The following is a 16,465-nucleotide window of genomic DNA, read 5'->3' on the forward strand; positions in this document are numbered from 1 at the left end:
ACCGGTTCGGTATTGGCTAAAAGAACACGAACGACGCGGTACAATCGCCCGTAATATACTTTCGATCGTGGTATTAAATTAGTGGAATTAACAAGGTATAGTTCTGGTCATAACACGTAGCTCAGCGGACGAGAAAGGCTAGAATAATTGGAAAAACGTGATTGGATTTAGCGTAGCTTCTTCCCAGGGCAATATAAGCATCAAGGTAGATTACATGAGCAAGTTTTACTCCGGATGTTTTTGTGGCTAAGCAGTGTTTGTTGTGTTATATCAGATTGATGAAATCTTCCGTAGTTTTTGGTGCACTTTTTAACGCTGCTTTTCAAGAATAACAATTTGCAAGGTTTTAGTCTTTACGACGTAATTTGTGAGGTACGATTTAGAATGCAACGATTTTAGATGGTGTGTTGTTATTTTAATCCCCTTTTACCATTTACTCGAATAAGGTACAATGTCAAAAGGTGTTTTGAGTAGTCTAAAGTCGTTAAAGTTGCCAACCCACGTTTGGAAGCGCCAGGAAAACGAACCAGAGGATTCCAATCAAAGAAAAAAGAAGAAAACCAAAGGTTCCTTTAAGTTCTCATGCTTAGACTTTGTGATAGTAATGAGCTTAATATGAAATATTGAAAAAAAACGCAGCTTTATCGTTGGTGTAAAACGTAAAAGAATAGTTTATCTGATAATTTTAGTTAAAACAACGACAGAACAGCGAGAATAAAGTACAAAGTAGTTAGGGACAAAATTGTTAATATTTAAAACATGATAAGAAATATGAAATTGTAGGGGAGGGGGAAGATGGGACACCCTTTCATTCTATTTTCTTGTCTCATTTAGTGGTATACAAAAAACATTCACAGAATTATACCGTGTCCTCACAACTCCCATAGACCGTTGTTAATTGTTTAAAACAAGATTAGGGTATTTAGATATTATGTGCTAAAGGTCTTTCATCTCCCCCATTCTATAATATGTTCGATCAGTATCCATCTTAGTCTGCAGTACTATACCATCGAAGCATTATCGGCTAAATACAAAGTTTAAAATAGACCGCAAAACAAAAAGTCACCTGAACACGGCTTGTTTTTGAGTTAAGTAATTATGTTATTCTTTTCAGGAATTCGTAAGTTCATTCCTCATATTCCAAACATGGGAAACTGGACGTCTGCCCTTCCTGCACGTCACACTCATTATATCGAAAACGAAGAAGAAAATGCCTTAAAAATTATGGCGAAACTGAACGAACTAAGAGAAGAAAAATTGCATTGTGACGTCACATTTGGGGACAATGGAGAAAAAGCTGCCCATAAAATAGTTCTCTCCTTCAATCAGAAACTACTTGACGTAAGAATAGTTTATTTATAAATTAGAAATCACAATTTTTCGGGTAAAATATTGTTTTGGTAATCAACACCCAATTTTATAGTTGGCAGCGACGACTGGCGAAACTATCGCTGTGGAAATTGACAACGGTTCGTTCATGGCTGACACAAATGACGAGAAAGGTTGGTAACATTTAGACTTGATATGCAGTACACCAATTACGGGCCATTAAATAACACAGTTCCTGGGAAATCACATTTTTTACTGTTTTTTACCCCATATTAAATCGGTTACCCCTAACCACAGTGTCTTTGAGGGAATTTTATTCGGTGTAGTTTTTTTTCTGCTGACAAAAAGCGTTGTCCCGTGACTATACTGATTAGTCGCTATACACTTGAAATTCAAGTGTGTTGTTAGAACACGCCGGTTTTGTCCGCGTATACAACACGCAACACGGCAGAGGAGTGTTGTTGGTATGGCGTGTTTTTCAAGCTTCAAAACAACACGCCCGTAAACAACACGCCGTTTTGTAACAACACGCCAGTTTAAAACAACACGCCTCAAAACTACACGCTTCTGTTTTTAAACAACACGCCAGTTTTTAAGAACACACCTGTTAAAATAACACGCTTTCAAATAACACGTCATTATTTATTTACATTTAAAGCGAAAAGAACAGAAAAAGGAAAGGAAAGAAAATGCAATTAGTGTGATTAACTTGTCGTAAAACCATTGAAACCAAAGCGTTTCAATGTTTCCCATCAACGCAAAGAAACGCCTGATTAAAAACTCCATCCAGCATCTTATATCCAAAACAGGGAGGTTTAAGTTGCGGCATTATCAGCGGTTCCTAAAAAAACATATAAGTGATAATACTAATATTAGGAATGATAAATATAAAAGAAAACACTAAAAATAAGTATATATCAATTAAATATAAATATTTACCAAATTTTCATAACTGAAGGTGGACCGATAATCGGTAAAAAAGCGCCGTTAATACACCGATATATAAATCGTTTGTTAGAGCGAAGCGATGCGCGTTCTACAATCGATCTTTACCTACGTCGTAGTTTAGTTTTTACGCGCGTCGTAGTTTAGTTTTTACGCGCGTCGTAGTTTAGCTTTTACTTGTGTCGTAGTTAGCCGTTAATGTGCGTCCTAGTTTCGTACAAAAGCAACATATACAATGTTACTAAAATAACGCGAACTAACGTTTTTTTCCCATTCTAACTGGCTTAGTTGAACACGGGTATTAATTTTGATTAATACCGATCATTTCATATATTTCGTTATAGTGTCAAATGTCGTAGTATGTCGTAGTATAGTGTAGCATTCACGTTGCACAGACTCGTCAAAATGTAAGACCTAAATACATTAGATATTGGCACAATAAATTTATAGTAGGATGGGGTAATATGGAACATGATTTCATTTTCTTTTGTTGTGCCATTTAGAAGTACACAAAGTACCTTTACAGAATTATATATATAACTGCATCCTCATTAGTCTAAAGAAGCGCTGTGCCAAACTATCGGAAATACGATCCAAACATATGGGTTTTCAGTGCTAACGACGGTTTCCGATCTTACCATATAGTACTTTATCCACAGTGGCAGAACCAGAAGCCGACACGACGGCCACAGATAATGACGTTGTCGTGGATGATTCGACCGCAAACGCCGAAATTGCAAAAGAAGAAACTCAAACGGAAGTGACGTCAGAGGACTCGCAAAATGACGAAACACAGACTGATGACGTAGGTTTGGTGTCGCATCTTCAATCAAGTGACGGAGAAACAAAGGAAGACGAAGAGATTGCTACAACACAGGAGAAGGAAAGTACTGAAGTTGTTACAGAGGAATCCGCCCCAGCTACGTCATCAAGCGATGACGTCATTCCGGCTCCATTATGCGCGGAACTTGTAACAACCATGGAGACCCCGGAATCAGTTGATGAAAAAAAGGAAAAGACCGAAGAAGAGGAGGTAAAGGAAAAAGAGGAAGAAGTTGCTGTTCCGGAATCAATGACGGATCCGTTTGACGTCATAGTAAACTTTCTATATACGTCACATATTGACATCACCAAGCGTAACGTTAGTGCGTTGCGTATTCTTGCTTTGGAATGCGAGTTGAGTGACATCGTAACTGCTTGTGATGAATTTGACAAAGTTTTGAGAACCGAGACCGTGAAGTTCGAAAGTAATAAAGAGAAAGACGATACGGCTGCTCAATTTCGATATCGGTAAGTTGTTATTATCAGTTATTATTTGTTTATGTTTTGAACTATGCAGTCATTTGTAAAAACGAGGTTGCATTTATGCGACTCAGTGGTTAGGGTGCCTTTAACATAGCTTCATCTTTTATACTCAGATATTCTGACCCAAGCTTACCCAGTAAGATGATGAAACACTTCAACGACCTACGCCATCATAAAAAGTTCGTAGACGTCATCGTGACGTCACCATCAAAGAAAATCCGACTGGATTGTCACTCCCTCGTTTTATCCAGCGGAAGCAACTTCTTTGAACCAATCCTCTCGCTAGGTGGCGACGCAGAGTGTGAGTTTGAAGTTACAGAAGTAAAAGAGGGTGTTCTGGAAGCTCTCGTGTCTTTCATATACACCGGAAAAGTTGGAGTAAACAACCACAATGTATCCAAACTCATGCAAGGAAGCGATAGAATGCAGCTCTCTGAGATTATTGAAGGATGTGCTGAGTATTTGGAAACGACAACCAACGCTCACAACTGTGTCCAGCATAGAAGCATTGCCATTGATTACAAATGTAACAAGCTAAAAGTGAGTATTCATTATCAAAATCAAAGTTGTATTATCTTGATTTTATGACACTCTTGACTGTTGATTTTGCTATAAAAACAATCAAGGTGTGAACATGTGTACAAACATGTAGCAAGAATGAGGTTTGTGAAACAGAACACTTGTGTTGCAATTACTGCCGTTGTGCCTCCACACAAGAATAGATAATTTATATTTTTTTCATGTTGACAATAATGCCTTCTAGTTTGTTTGGTTTGTTCAGAATCAGAAACGAACATTTATATTCCTAGGAAACAGCAATGAGTTGTATAGCGGAGCATTTCTCTCAAGTTTCTAGATCAACAGATTTTCTCTTGCTATCAGTGGGAGGGTTAATTGAGGTCATGACCTCGAATGACCTCCACCTTGATGCACCACTATGTGAGGGAGAAATGTCTGTGTTTAACGCAATACGAAGATGGATATCTCATGATGAGGAAAATAGGAAGACACATGTTGATGAGGTGATATATGTAGTTAGACAACGTATCGCTACATTCTTATTTATTTTTTGGGTGGTTTGTTACAAAAAGAAAATCCCTACTGCTAACAGCTATTAACGTAGTTAATATAATGTGCATTCTTACCCACTATGTAAAAATGGGTCCCCTAATTGGGTCCCAAACTTAGTTTACTTAAGTGTAGTGTCCAATTTAATTTACTCTGAAACTTATAGTTACAAGCAGTAAATTAAGGCTGAGACCCAATCATGAAAATCGGGTTTGGGTTAAACAATACATGTGCAAAAGCAGAGATGCTATCTGTTGTACTGTGATTATTGTAAAGAGCGAAAAAAAATGATTTAAAACATTTTTATTAATTCTAAGGTCATGTCAGTCGTCCGATTTCCTCTGATGAATCAGCAGAAATTAATTGATCATGTGATCAGTGATTTGCTTGTCATGGAAAGTGATGCCTTGTGTGGGTTGGTGACCCGTGTCATCAGCCAGAAACCATTTCATGCTTTTGACGAACCAGTGTGCATGAGAGGAAATGAATACATCATTACACTGGGTGGAAGTAGCCCTGTGTCTGACATTACAAGTGAAGAACGGGGCTACACAGCAGTTGCTTATAACCAGCATGTCACTGTCTATGATGCAACACACGACCGATTCCATGAGCTCACAACATTGCCAGAAACAAGAGCATTACACTGCGCTGTGGCATGTGATCAATATGTTTTTGTGGTGGGAGGATTTGATTCATACTCATGTATTGTTAACAACGTTCATTGCTTTGATTTGGCAAGTGGTATGTGGGAAGACATGCCTCATTTAAAAGTAAGTTGCATTGTATTTTATTCGTCCGTTTTAGTATAAAGTATTTAAACCATATTACTAAATGTACATCATCTGGTAAACATTTGAAACTAGCAATCTTTAACACAACAATATATAAGTTGAGAGATCAATCATGTACAATTTCAGATTAGTTTCCCACCAAGTTTTTTTTTAATTTTTTTAAAAACTTTTACTTTAATTGCAGATTAAAAGAGCTTGTTTCTCTCTTCATGTTGTGTCAGGCTTTCTGTATGCCGTTGGAGGCTTGACCCCAAACGGTTACACCTCCAGTGTGGAGAGATTGGACAGAAGTAGAAAAACATGGGAGTTGGCTGCTGCCCTTCCTTCAACAAGATACAGGTAACAATCATTTTTTCACTTGATATACTATAATAATGATAACAGTACCTTTTCATCTTTTGGTTTTATGATTAGGGTAACGAATGTTTACAAATGTTTTAAACAAAAAGACAGGATATAGGGACAAAACAACAGTTGTTAAAAAGCGTTTACAGTTAAAAACATATTTACATTTAGTTGGGGGAAAATAAGCATAGTCGTTACACTTAGCAGAGAAACAACTCATTTATGTTTATTTACTATCTATGCTATTAATTAATGTCATTCCAAAAAAACACATAAAATTTGCGAACAAAAAAACATTTTTAATTTGTAAAGTAACCAACTGTTTTATGTCCAGACATGCAGGATGTGTTTACAAAGGAGAAGTATTAGTAACTGGTGGGTGTGAGAAACTTGACAGTGTTTTGTCATACAATCCTGATGTAAATGAATGGAAGAAACGCAAACCAATGAATGTTGGTCGCGACTCGCATGTTATGGCTGTGGCCAATGACAAAGCTTTCGTAATTGGTGAGGGGGCTTATTTAATTTCTTCATAAAACTTTCATAGTGTATGGGTAACTTTTTTCATTACTTTATGATGTATGTAAAGTTTTTATTCTATTTGACAGTTTTGTACAAAACTGATGTCAACTCTGCATTGACTTTTCTAACTATTATTCTAACTTTCTTTTTATTTTACCGAAAACTATACGTTCATAGTTTTAATGCATTGATTGAGATTCTCACGCGAACGGAAAACGACAGTCGTTAAACACAGGTGTTCTGTTTCATACACCTCGTGCCAGCTTAAGAGTTACTAAGTATTTGATTTTGTGGGTGATGTTTTTTTCATTGATTGACCTTTTCAGGTGGAGATGGTATTAACTTCTCAATGGAATATTATGATGGGACAAATTGGAGTCTTATCAACACAGAGATGTCATGCTCAGTTAAGAAGCTATATCTTCCAGGTGTTGCAGTTCTAAATGACACCATCTATATGTTGGGTGGCTGGAAAGCAGAAAGTAATGCAATAGGAGATGTCAGGTAAAATTTGTGTAATGCTATGAACAGAAATGTTCACTTTTATTTAAAACATTTTGGAGATGGTGTTTACGCTAATTGATATATTTGTTTTTTAAATTTCTTTCTCATTAATTGTTAAATATTTTCTAATAAATAAAGGATTTTGTCACCTAGTGTTAATAAATGACATTACTTTTCAGATATTATGACGCAGTTAATGGAAATTTTGTTGAAAGCTCAGAAACATTGCCAATACCTCTTGGTTCTGCATCATCATGCACTGTCAGATTTCCCAAGAATTATTGGAAACGAAAGTTTCATTGAACCTGAACGATCTTTGCTAGGATTCAGCCAATGATTTAAAATGTAAATGTTGGCATTATGTACCCGTTAAAAACATTAACTGTACAATTGTTAATAGAATCCTTTACAGTGTTGTTCATATATCTATCTTGCCGACAGGTGTTTAATAGAATGCAAAAGTTAGCATTATATATTGTAATTTATGTTAAAACAAACACTATGTACATGGAATACTTTGATTAATATATCTTTATACCTATTTAACTGCTATTTTATGCCTTAAGTTTATTCTGTGTACAGAACAATTATTTGTGTTGGAAGTATGAGACAAGAAATGTCTCAAGTGTCTTTGACAATGGTTTGTGGCGATACTGTATGCCAGAACAAAATAAAACTTCATGCTCTTAACATTTGATGTGATTGTCATTTGTATTTGTGTTAATCTAGCTTTAACCCGTATGTGTTAGCGCCACCTGCTATGTTTGAACGGATCAATAATAGCGGTATATATTCGTTCTACACTGTGTGAATTGGTGCGTTGGGATTTTGTAATGCTCTCCGTTAGATTTTAGGTGACTGTCTCCTTTAGCATTATCATTTAGGAACTACGGGGAAAAACGTCTGAATCGTGTTAATGTGTTTGCATCACCAAAAGAAATGTCCACAGTCTATTCCCGCTCATTGAAATATCGGGTAAAGACTGTAAAGTAGAAGGTCTGTTGCCTAGCGCTCCAGCCAGTCAAGTTCAGATTACTGAATACTAATATGACTGCGTGCGTACCTCGAATTTTATAAAATAAAACCTTCTGTAGTTAGGGGATTACCCTCAAATTAAGCATGACTTTTGTATTACATAATAAAGCATAAGAATTTCTATCGTAGATTACCAGTTTTAGGGTTTTATATATCTTTTTAGGCTTACTATTACTAATTAAAGCGGCATAAAATGAATGAGGAAAAAGATTTTACAAAATCGCTTTTTGCGTCCGTCGAAACAGGTAATTTTGCATTGTGTAATAAGATGTTTTGGCACATTTAATTTCTTGTTGACTACTTGAAACTGATGGGACTGTAAAATTAATTCAAGTTTGTTATTTAAATTAAAGTTGCATGTTTATTCAGGTAACTTGGACGAAGTTGTGAAATTGTTCGAAAAGGATGAAGCTAAACCAGATGTTTATGACGAAGTTGGTGTTTTATTGTAATATTAAATTTAAAAATAATTAAAAATATTAAAACTTTTTAGCTTGTTTCTGGTATCTTGGTTAGTCAGTTTTGTGTTAAATAAGTATTTATTAATAAAGCTATTTTAAATTTACTAACATATCAGGTTAGAATAATTTTCTGTGCTGAGAATTTATCCTGCACAAAAATTTGGGGATTTTTTTAAAATAATAAAAAAAAATTAATTCGAAAGAAAGTTGGAACACGGGTCATTTATAATTATTACTGCTGTAATTAACCTTAGTAATTTATCGAAAAAATCTGCACAATTCGCAAAAAATATTTTCGGCTGAAAATCTTAAAAAAAATGTTGACAAGATAGGCTCTTTTGCAAAAAAGCAAACTTTCCAATCTGGCTACCTTGCTTGGTATTGTATGATCCACTATGATATACTTTGTTATTAATTATTAGAATGGTATGACACCACTGATGCAAGCAGCATACAAAGGAAATTATGGAATTTGTCAATTTCTTCTGAAGAAAAAAGCAAATGTGAACGCAACTCATCATGAAAATGATTATACTGCCCTGATGATGGCTGCCTTATCTGGTATTGTGTTGTGACTTAGTGTGTTTTGTTTAGTTCTGATTTTGTAATTAAGTGTAGCATAGTGGTGTTTTATACATTGCTCACTGGTAAGTGGTTAAAAATTAAAAATTTAAGAATCAGAAATATATATTGATTGGTATTAGACTAAGTGATTGGTTAACATGTTGTCTAGCCTATTTTATTTGAGTTCAAGCACTCAAGCCTAATTTGAAAGCATATCAATTAGTATCTCATTGTCAAGTCTATTTTAAATTTTATTTTTGACATGTGATGTATAAGATTACACTTATATAAGACGACCTACGTGCAATTAATAAGTTTGCTAATTCACAGGCAAACAAGATGTTGTTGAACTTCTGCTTGATAATGGGGCAAATGCTGATCATCAAAACTCCATCGGAAAACGCGCTTCTGAGTTATCTGCATTTGTTGGTGGGCTTTTATTACATTTATGCATGTATGGTCGGGTGTAATTGATAGGTTGTTTAGGTTTATAAGGTTCTGCCATTTAAATTATGCACGGTGATCAACCAGTTACGTCTTCAAGCTGTTCAAAGTTTACTAAGTTTTAAAACTTTGTACAGAATATTAATTGATTGATGTTTATACATGGCTGAATAAGACAAGGACAATTAAGTATATATGATATAGGGTGCATGTATATATTATATAATATATATTATATACATATTTATTTTCTCAAAACATACTATTTTGCTCTTAAAGGTCAACATGAAATTTCGAGTTTAATCAAAAATTATTTATCTCTTGATAAACTGGGACCTTACATGAAGGGTCAAGGGGTCAACCCCCCTCGCTTACCACTGGAGGCCGCTGTTCCTTTACAAAAAATTGTGATGATGTCAAACCCACACCCAGTGAAGGTAGCCATAGAAATCATATATGTATACACTATACATATATTTTTTTAACTGCCTTATGTTATTTTATGCATAAATATATCAATGCTCATGCTGCCCAAGTTGGTACTGCACAACATGTTTTTGTTTAAGCACAACAGAAAGTATTATCAGTCTAAATTTAATGTTGTAGATGTAATAGACTGTAAACATAATATATATATATATATATATAATTTTTTCAAACTATGTTGGTTCATTTTCATATACAATATTTATATAAAAACTATGGTAAAAAATATGATAGGTTTATTTAAGGGAGAAAAAGAATGTGTATTAAATATTACAGATAATAACTTCCATCATGGATTGTGAAATAATCAATAAAGTAGAAGTTCTGAAGAAAATGGAATCTGTTTTATCTGATTTGTGCAGCAAGAGTGTAAGATCTAGGTTGGTATATCTTGTTATGCATTATTTACTTTCTGGTATTTGTAACTTGCAGAAAAAGTGTATAATGTATTTGTATGTGCTGTATTTGTGTAAAATTTTGAATATAAAAGTATGTATAGTGTGAAAAATAAGTAATAAGTAATTTCTACATATTTCAGATTGATTTTTTTAGATTGTAATGTTGTATTAATGAATTAAATTAAGTATGTTTCAATGAACATACATTTTTGGAACATACATTTTATACTTTTCACTCTACAGAACAGATTACGATGAAATTCTCGCATTAAAGACGCATTACTTGTCCACTGTCCTTGAAATGGTGATCAATTTCATGAAATCCCACCCCGACAAAAAACTTGACAACCTCGTGAAGCAGTAAGTTGCTAAATGATTTTCGAAAAATATCTTAACATTACCATTGTCCTTATAAAGTCAATTGGTTGAATGACTAACCAGTAATAACTATGTTTTAACTTGAGCACTTGTGTACCTTTTTTTTTCTTGAATTCTTGTGTACCAGTTTTAATTGGTGTTATTTTCAGTGTATTTTTCTGATTATTCTTACTCATGTTGTTTTCTATCTGTAATCTAAAAACTGTATGTTTTTAATTATGATATGTATTATATTACTGGTGTTTCCTCAAAATATAATAATTTGGTTACTTTTCAGGGTTCTAGTTACAAATGATGCAGGATTTAACATCGCAGTTGAAAAATTAATTCGTAAATCATTGCAAGATTTCCGTTACCCTGAGCTCCCATTGCTTCAGTACTTTGTGAAAACTATATCCCCAGTTAAAATGGTAAGATTTCTAACAACAAAGCTTATTAATACATTTGCGGCTAGGAGCTAACTCTGGAATCCTGGTATGGAAATGTTAAAAATGCAAAAATACTATGGTGATATGGTTTTTTATTTTAATATTGGTGTGGTGCATAGGCATTGCCCTAGCACCACACCAATATTAATATACATGGTGTCATATCACCATACTATTTTTGCATTTTTAAACATTCCCTTTTTATTCAATTTCATCTTACCTGTTAAAGGCATTAATTAAGTTAGATAAGAAACAGCGACAAAATTATTTTTTGTATATTGTTATTAAAATACTTATTCATATGTCCAAACTCATTAACTGAGATTTCACCACATTATTTTTAAGTACTGAAAACTAATATGGCACTCTAAGTAGTTAGAAATAACAAAATTCTTAAGTCAAATGTGCGCAAAATATAGTAATGCTGTTTAACATACAGGGTGCAGAACCCACTGCCATTTCATGTTTAGTAAACATGTTCATTGGAGCACACGCTGCATCTTTGAGATCGGATGTTTGTGATGCTTGTGGTGATGCTTCATCGAAATTAAGATGCAGTGTATGCAAAGAGGTAAATATGATGCTTGTGTTACCTTTTTGTTACACTACACTTTTACACATCCCAAACACGTGACAACACAGTTTATTTGGGTGGCGTCATTGCATAGTGGTAACCCATAGGTTACAGATTCAAGGCTTATCGGTGCTACATAGATTCCTAATGGCAATTGCTCCAACCCTGTGGTCACTAATGGGCTGTCTAAGTTATCAGCCACACAGAAAAAAATCACCACAAACTTAAATTCGTTGTAACTTGTAAACGACAAGGGGTGTATGAAACAAAACATTCGTGTAATAACAACTGTCGTTTTTCCACCACACAAGATAAAACAAGGTATATTCAATCATTCACTCATATGGTCATTTATACTTTTATGGTAAAGGGTTTATGAACTTACAATACAGATATTAGCAACATTGTTTCAGTTGTTTATTACTCAGCACAGCAGAGCTTTAAAATTTAACTTTTAATCTGCCAACTCAATAATATATACAAGTAAAATACTTGTACATGTAGCAGTACACCTTGGGCATGGAATACATAAATATTAAAAAGTTCATTTTCACAGGCCCTCTACTGCAGCAAAAGATGTCAGAAATTCCACTGGTTTGTTCATAAGAAATTTTGTGGAAAGTCAAAACAGTATGAAATATCATAAACATTTTGGCAGAGATAAGACTCTATTTTAAAGAATACTTGCAACTTATAATACAGAAATATCCCCACTTTTTCACAAGGTTCATTAAACACATACGTGTGTTAAAATGGATGTTGGTTTCTTTTGGTGCAAATTGTTAATTTTGTAAACTCTTTTCCAGCTTGTTTATATCTAGGTTTAATAAAGTAATCATATTTATTTAATTTTCGGTTAGTTTTTTTGGAAATAATGTTTAGTGTTTAAATTATCATTCAACAATTAACTAAATCATGAAATGTTTAAACGCCTGCTTTCCACTGCCATGTATTGCTTTTCAAATTCCCGATATAAAATTATGTTGTATTTTAATCAACAGTTTGGTTTGTTTTGAATGATAAAGATTAGTCTCACTGTAGTTATGGGTTGTTTTTCTTTATAAACGTTACCATTACATGACAAGAGCCAATACCTGGTCTGGCTGCCACAACATATAGCATGTTTTTATTTGTATAATTTTAGTGTTGTTAGTAATTGATTTATAAAGCCGCATACCAGTTTTATAAACCTTAATAATTTGACCAGAAAGTTACAGAATTATAATGCTGTGAACATTAAGTTTCTGGTAATGCCCTCAAGACATTTGTGAGGCTTTTCTTGGGATACAATCAATAGGAATCTAAACAAATGAGAATTGCCTAAACATTACATGCATGGTTGTCTGCTGTACATGATGTCATGTGCTATCTATACGGTTGAGGTAATTTAACTTCGTCTAACATTGGCCATTGCTTAATGTTAATATGACACATATCTCTGTCAACTTATTTTTTCACAAAACTTCTTTTAATGTTTTATCTATATGGATACAATTGTATTGCAAGGCAAGCAATGGCACCTTAGATTTATGCCACAAAGCTGGTCCATTATTACAATACTACCAAAATTGTCTCAACACTTTTGACTTTTTAAATTGCCAAGCTCTGTTATTTGAATTTATTTACAAAACCAGGTGCGCAATTTTGAATACTGACATTACAGAGGTACGGGAGTGAAACTAGTGTGCAGAAACAGCAGCAACAGTTCAAAAGAAGGCAGATAAACATACAAACAAACCAAAAATAGTTAAAACTGATCAGAAAAAGTAAGCCAACGCGATTATTATTATTAGTTGAAATTGATTTACAGAAATCCCAGCAGAATGCAATCATTGTTAAACAGTAGAAACTTTAAACATTGGAATGTTAAGTTGTGGTTCAAATAATTATTGTGCCATGTGCTATAATGTTACATAGAATTCAGATATGACAGTCAGCATTTAAAATAAAGACATTTTATAACAAGGTAAATGAAAAACATTTTTTTTGTAATAGTGCAAGATATGAATGTATTATAGTGTAAAAAGCAAGTTTTAAATTAAAAGTACCGTGACATTGCTGTGCTAGTTATTTATACTGGCCTGCTTCAGCACAGTTTGTGAAAAACAAAGTGGTCAAATATTTTAACATAACCCGTATGAAAAATAAGATGGTGGTAATTTATTCAACAATATTAAAGAAGAAGATCAACTGCTTCAAAGAATAATAGAAAGTAGAAAGCTCTACTTGAGTTATACGGTTGCTTTGTTAGTGTGAGTACAAAACAGTGTTGCGCAACTTAAAGTCGCAGTAAAAAATTCATTTAATATAAATGAGAAATTTTACAAAATTGTGTGTGTATATGAAGGTAGTGAAAACACTAATAAACAGTAAACAGCACCAGATAAGTTGCAGTAAAAAATTCATTTAATATAAATGAGAAATTTTACAAAATTTTGTATATGCAGGGGCGTATACAAGGGAGGGGAGGGGGGTCACGGGGTCCAATGCCTAACCCCCTTCATTGAATATTATTTTAAAAATAGTTTATTTTTTAAATAGAACCCCTCCTTTTTAAAAATAAAGAAGTCATTATTGTAGTTTAAAACCAATCTTACGTGTTAGGTATTCTTATTATTTTCGTTACAGGGTATCTTTTTATTGAGCATGTTACAATTTATGCGAATCCCCCCTATAAATTCCTGGATACGTCCCTGTGTATATGCAGGTAGTGAAAAGAAAATACTAAACAGTAAACAGCACCAGATAGTCTTGTGAGCTTTGATTGTAAGTGTTATGGATGGCAACTAAGGAAGTCAGAATTAATCAAATAAATGTGACACAGTTAGCATTGTGGTGTCATGTCTTTAACTGCAGTTTTGTAATACTGAGATATTAAATACGGTAACACTAAGATAATGTTACTATATGAAGCTTGAACTAGTTTTACAAAAGTATAAAAAGCAATTGAATTGTACCGTTAAACCATAAATTTTGTTTTTATGTTTAGCTGTAGTTTCAAGTTGTTAAATAAGGCTTTCGTAAAGTTATAAAAATCATACTCCAGCACCATTCGTTTTTTCAACTCAACATATGCCTCGGGTGAAATTTTCTCTTTACCGAGAGTGGACGTATTAATGTTTGGAGCACTTTGTAAATCTTTCCACACCTGAATAGCTCCCTTAAAATGATGTGGTAAAAGTTTTTCAAAAACGAGCAATGAGCTTTCGAAATCCTCCAATAAGCCAACAGCCAAGTAGTTTTCTATTAAATGTCTCTTTGCACGATTTAAACTTTCAGGAGTGGGATGTTTGCACATCAAATCCTGCCCACAGAAATAAGGTACAATGTACCACAGTTTTGAAGTACTGCATTCATAGTGGTTGCTTAACACACACTCGCTGATGCTCATTTCCAATTCCCCCCTTTTCCACGGCTTTACTTTGCGGCCATGGGCACTTCTTACGTCTCCGTATCTTTTGAAATAATACTGGGACTGAAACCTTTCGATTGGGTCTCGTATCATGTTAATATACAAGGGCGGACTTTGCCCAAACTTCTGAAAATTTATGTAATGAATATGACGAGAATATAACATCGGCCGCTTCAAACTTTGAATCAACTCCACTTCTGTTTTTAAGTGCATAATATTAGGTCTTGTGACGTTGGAGATATTTGATGGGAAGAAGTTGAAATGGTTTATTTTGGAAAGCTCAGATATGATGTTGTGCATAGATCGACTGCCACATTTACCAACGCGGTTGTAAACCAATCGTGAAAAGTGGCGATTGTCTTCCTCTGTTCCTTGTAATCTCCCACGGTGCTCATAACCCTCTGCTCCCATCTGGTGGCCCGTTTCGTCAGGTCTTGGATAATTCCGAGACATGTAAACAGGGCTCGATCTGTATCCATAAAATGCAGCACATATCATCAGAGATGAAGTTATCATGACAGCAAAAAATACATTACGCATTTGAGTATTCATCTTCAACTAAAGTCTCAAGACCTAGTGGGGTAAAATGGATAGACAGCTTGGTTACTAGACAACAAACAAACTTTGGTAATGGTTTCCTTTACAGAGAAATACACACGGTGATTCATTATAGGACCATCCTACATGCGTGTGCTGGTCCCTAATGGAGTTGACATAAAGTGCACGTATTAATGTATATGTTTGCGTAACAATTAAAAGAGCCACGGTCACATTATACGAATAATTTAAACAGTTAAATGATCAGAATAAAATTTACCTAGCGGAATTCTAAATGTCATATAAACTATGCGAATTTATTCACGTTAGATCTATCGGCGTATATAGCTAATAGCTTAGGCCAACTAACTTTATATTTACGTTAAATTAACAGCTGTCAATCTTGCCTGATCGCCGAAGCGAAGTCTTTATCTGTCGTTAACCGATAAGTGCTGCTTCTGTAAACTGACCGATACAACTCAACCAGAACCGCTTGGAAAATACAAACAAGAACCACCGACTATGACGGTACAGGAAAACGAAAAAAATGCCCGCGGCTCACTTACTGTTTATTTTCACGTCACAAATAATCAGAATTGAACAAAGTGGTTATAGTACCTAGTAGACAAAGTGAGCAGTTCCAGCGACCATTTTCGGTACATAGTAGTGGAACCAAGTTTTCAGACTTTTAAAACATTATTTTTTTTTCATTTACCTCTGTCGACAGTTTTGTTTATACACGTACCAAATCACCAGTTTAGATAGTACATAGATTTTATATATTATACCATACATACAAACATATTATCCCCAAGCAATTTCAATTCCAAAAGAGCAGAGTCGGACTCTGCAAAAGAGTATGCGGAAAAGCAGCATGTTATCGTAGCGTACAAGTAAAAATAAAATATATCTTTTTTCATGAAATTTAATTCACAC

General features: G+C 34.2%; 3 protein-coding genes across 3 annotated transcripts; 2 read left to right on the forward strand and 1 right to left on the reverse strand.

The window, feature by feature from the left end:
- Positions 1-26: 26 nt before the first annotated feature.
- On the forward strand, positions 27-7,502 carry LOC149743116 (kelch-like protein 36). The gene is made up of 11 exons (XM_089882560.1): positions 27-566; positions 1,115-1,341; positions 1,424-1,502; positions 2,934-3,564; positions 3,693-4,119; positions 4,389-4,601; positions 4,965-5,420; positions 5,626-5,780; positions 6,121-6,293; positions 6,635-6,812; positions 6,992-7,502. The coding sequence occupies exons 1-11, from the start codon at positions 452-454 to the stop codon at positions 7,113-7,115; spliced, it is 2,778 nt and encodes a 925-aa protein (XP_089738686.1). The 5' UTR covers positions 27-451; the 3' UTR covers positions 7,116-7,502.
- A 174-nt stretch (positions 7,503-7,676) lies between these two features.
- LOC149743117 (ankyrin repeat and MYND domain-containing protein 2-like) lies at positions 7,677-12,618 on the forward strand. The gene is made up of 10 exons (XM_089883115.1): positions 7,677-8,092; positions 8,217-8,281; positions 8,731-8,869; positions 9,203-9,301; positions 9,596-9,753; positions 10,079-10,182; positions 10,444-10,560; positions 10,856-10,988; positions 11,446-11,577; positions 12,137-12,618. The coding sequence occupies exons 1-10, from the start codon at positions 8,041-8,043 to the stop codon at positions 12,224-12,226; spliced, it is 1,089 nt and encodes a 362-aa protein (XP_089739241.1). The 5' UTR covers positions 7,677-8,040; the 3' UTR covers positions 12,227-12,618.
- Positions 12,619-13,183: 565 nt separating this feature from the next.
- On the reverse strand, positions 13,184-16,039 carry LOC149743118 (uronyl 2-sulfotransferase-like). The gene has a single exon (XM_089883203.1). It carries the CDS (start codon positions 15,542-15,544, stop codon positions 14,540-14,542), a length of 1,005 nt encoding a protein of 334 aa, XP_089739329.1. The 5' UTR covers positions 15,545-16,039; the 3' UTR covers positions 13,184-14,539.
- Positions 16,040-16,465: the final 426 nt, after the last annotated feature.

Source organism: Ciona robusta, chromosome 1 (assembly GCF_009617815.1).
Source record: "Ciona robusta chromosome 1, ASM961781v2".
Lineage (NCBI taxonomy): Eukaryota > Metazoa > Chordata > Ascidiacea > Phlebobranchia > Cionidae > Ciona > Ciona robusta.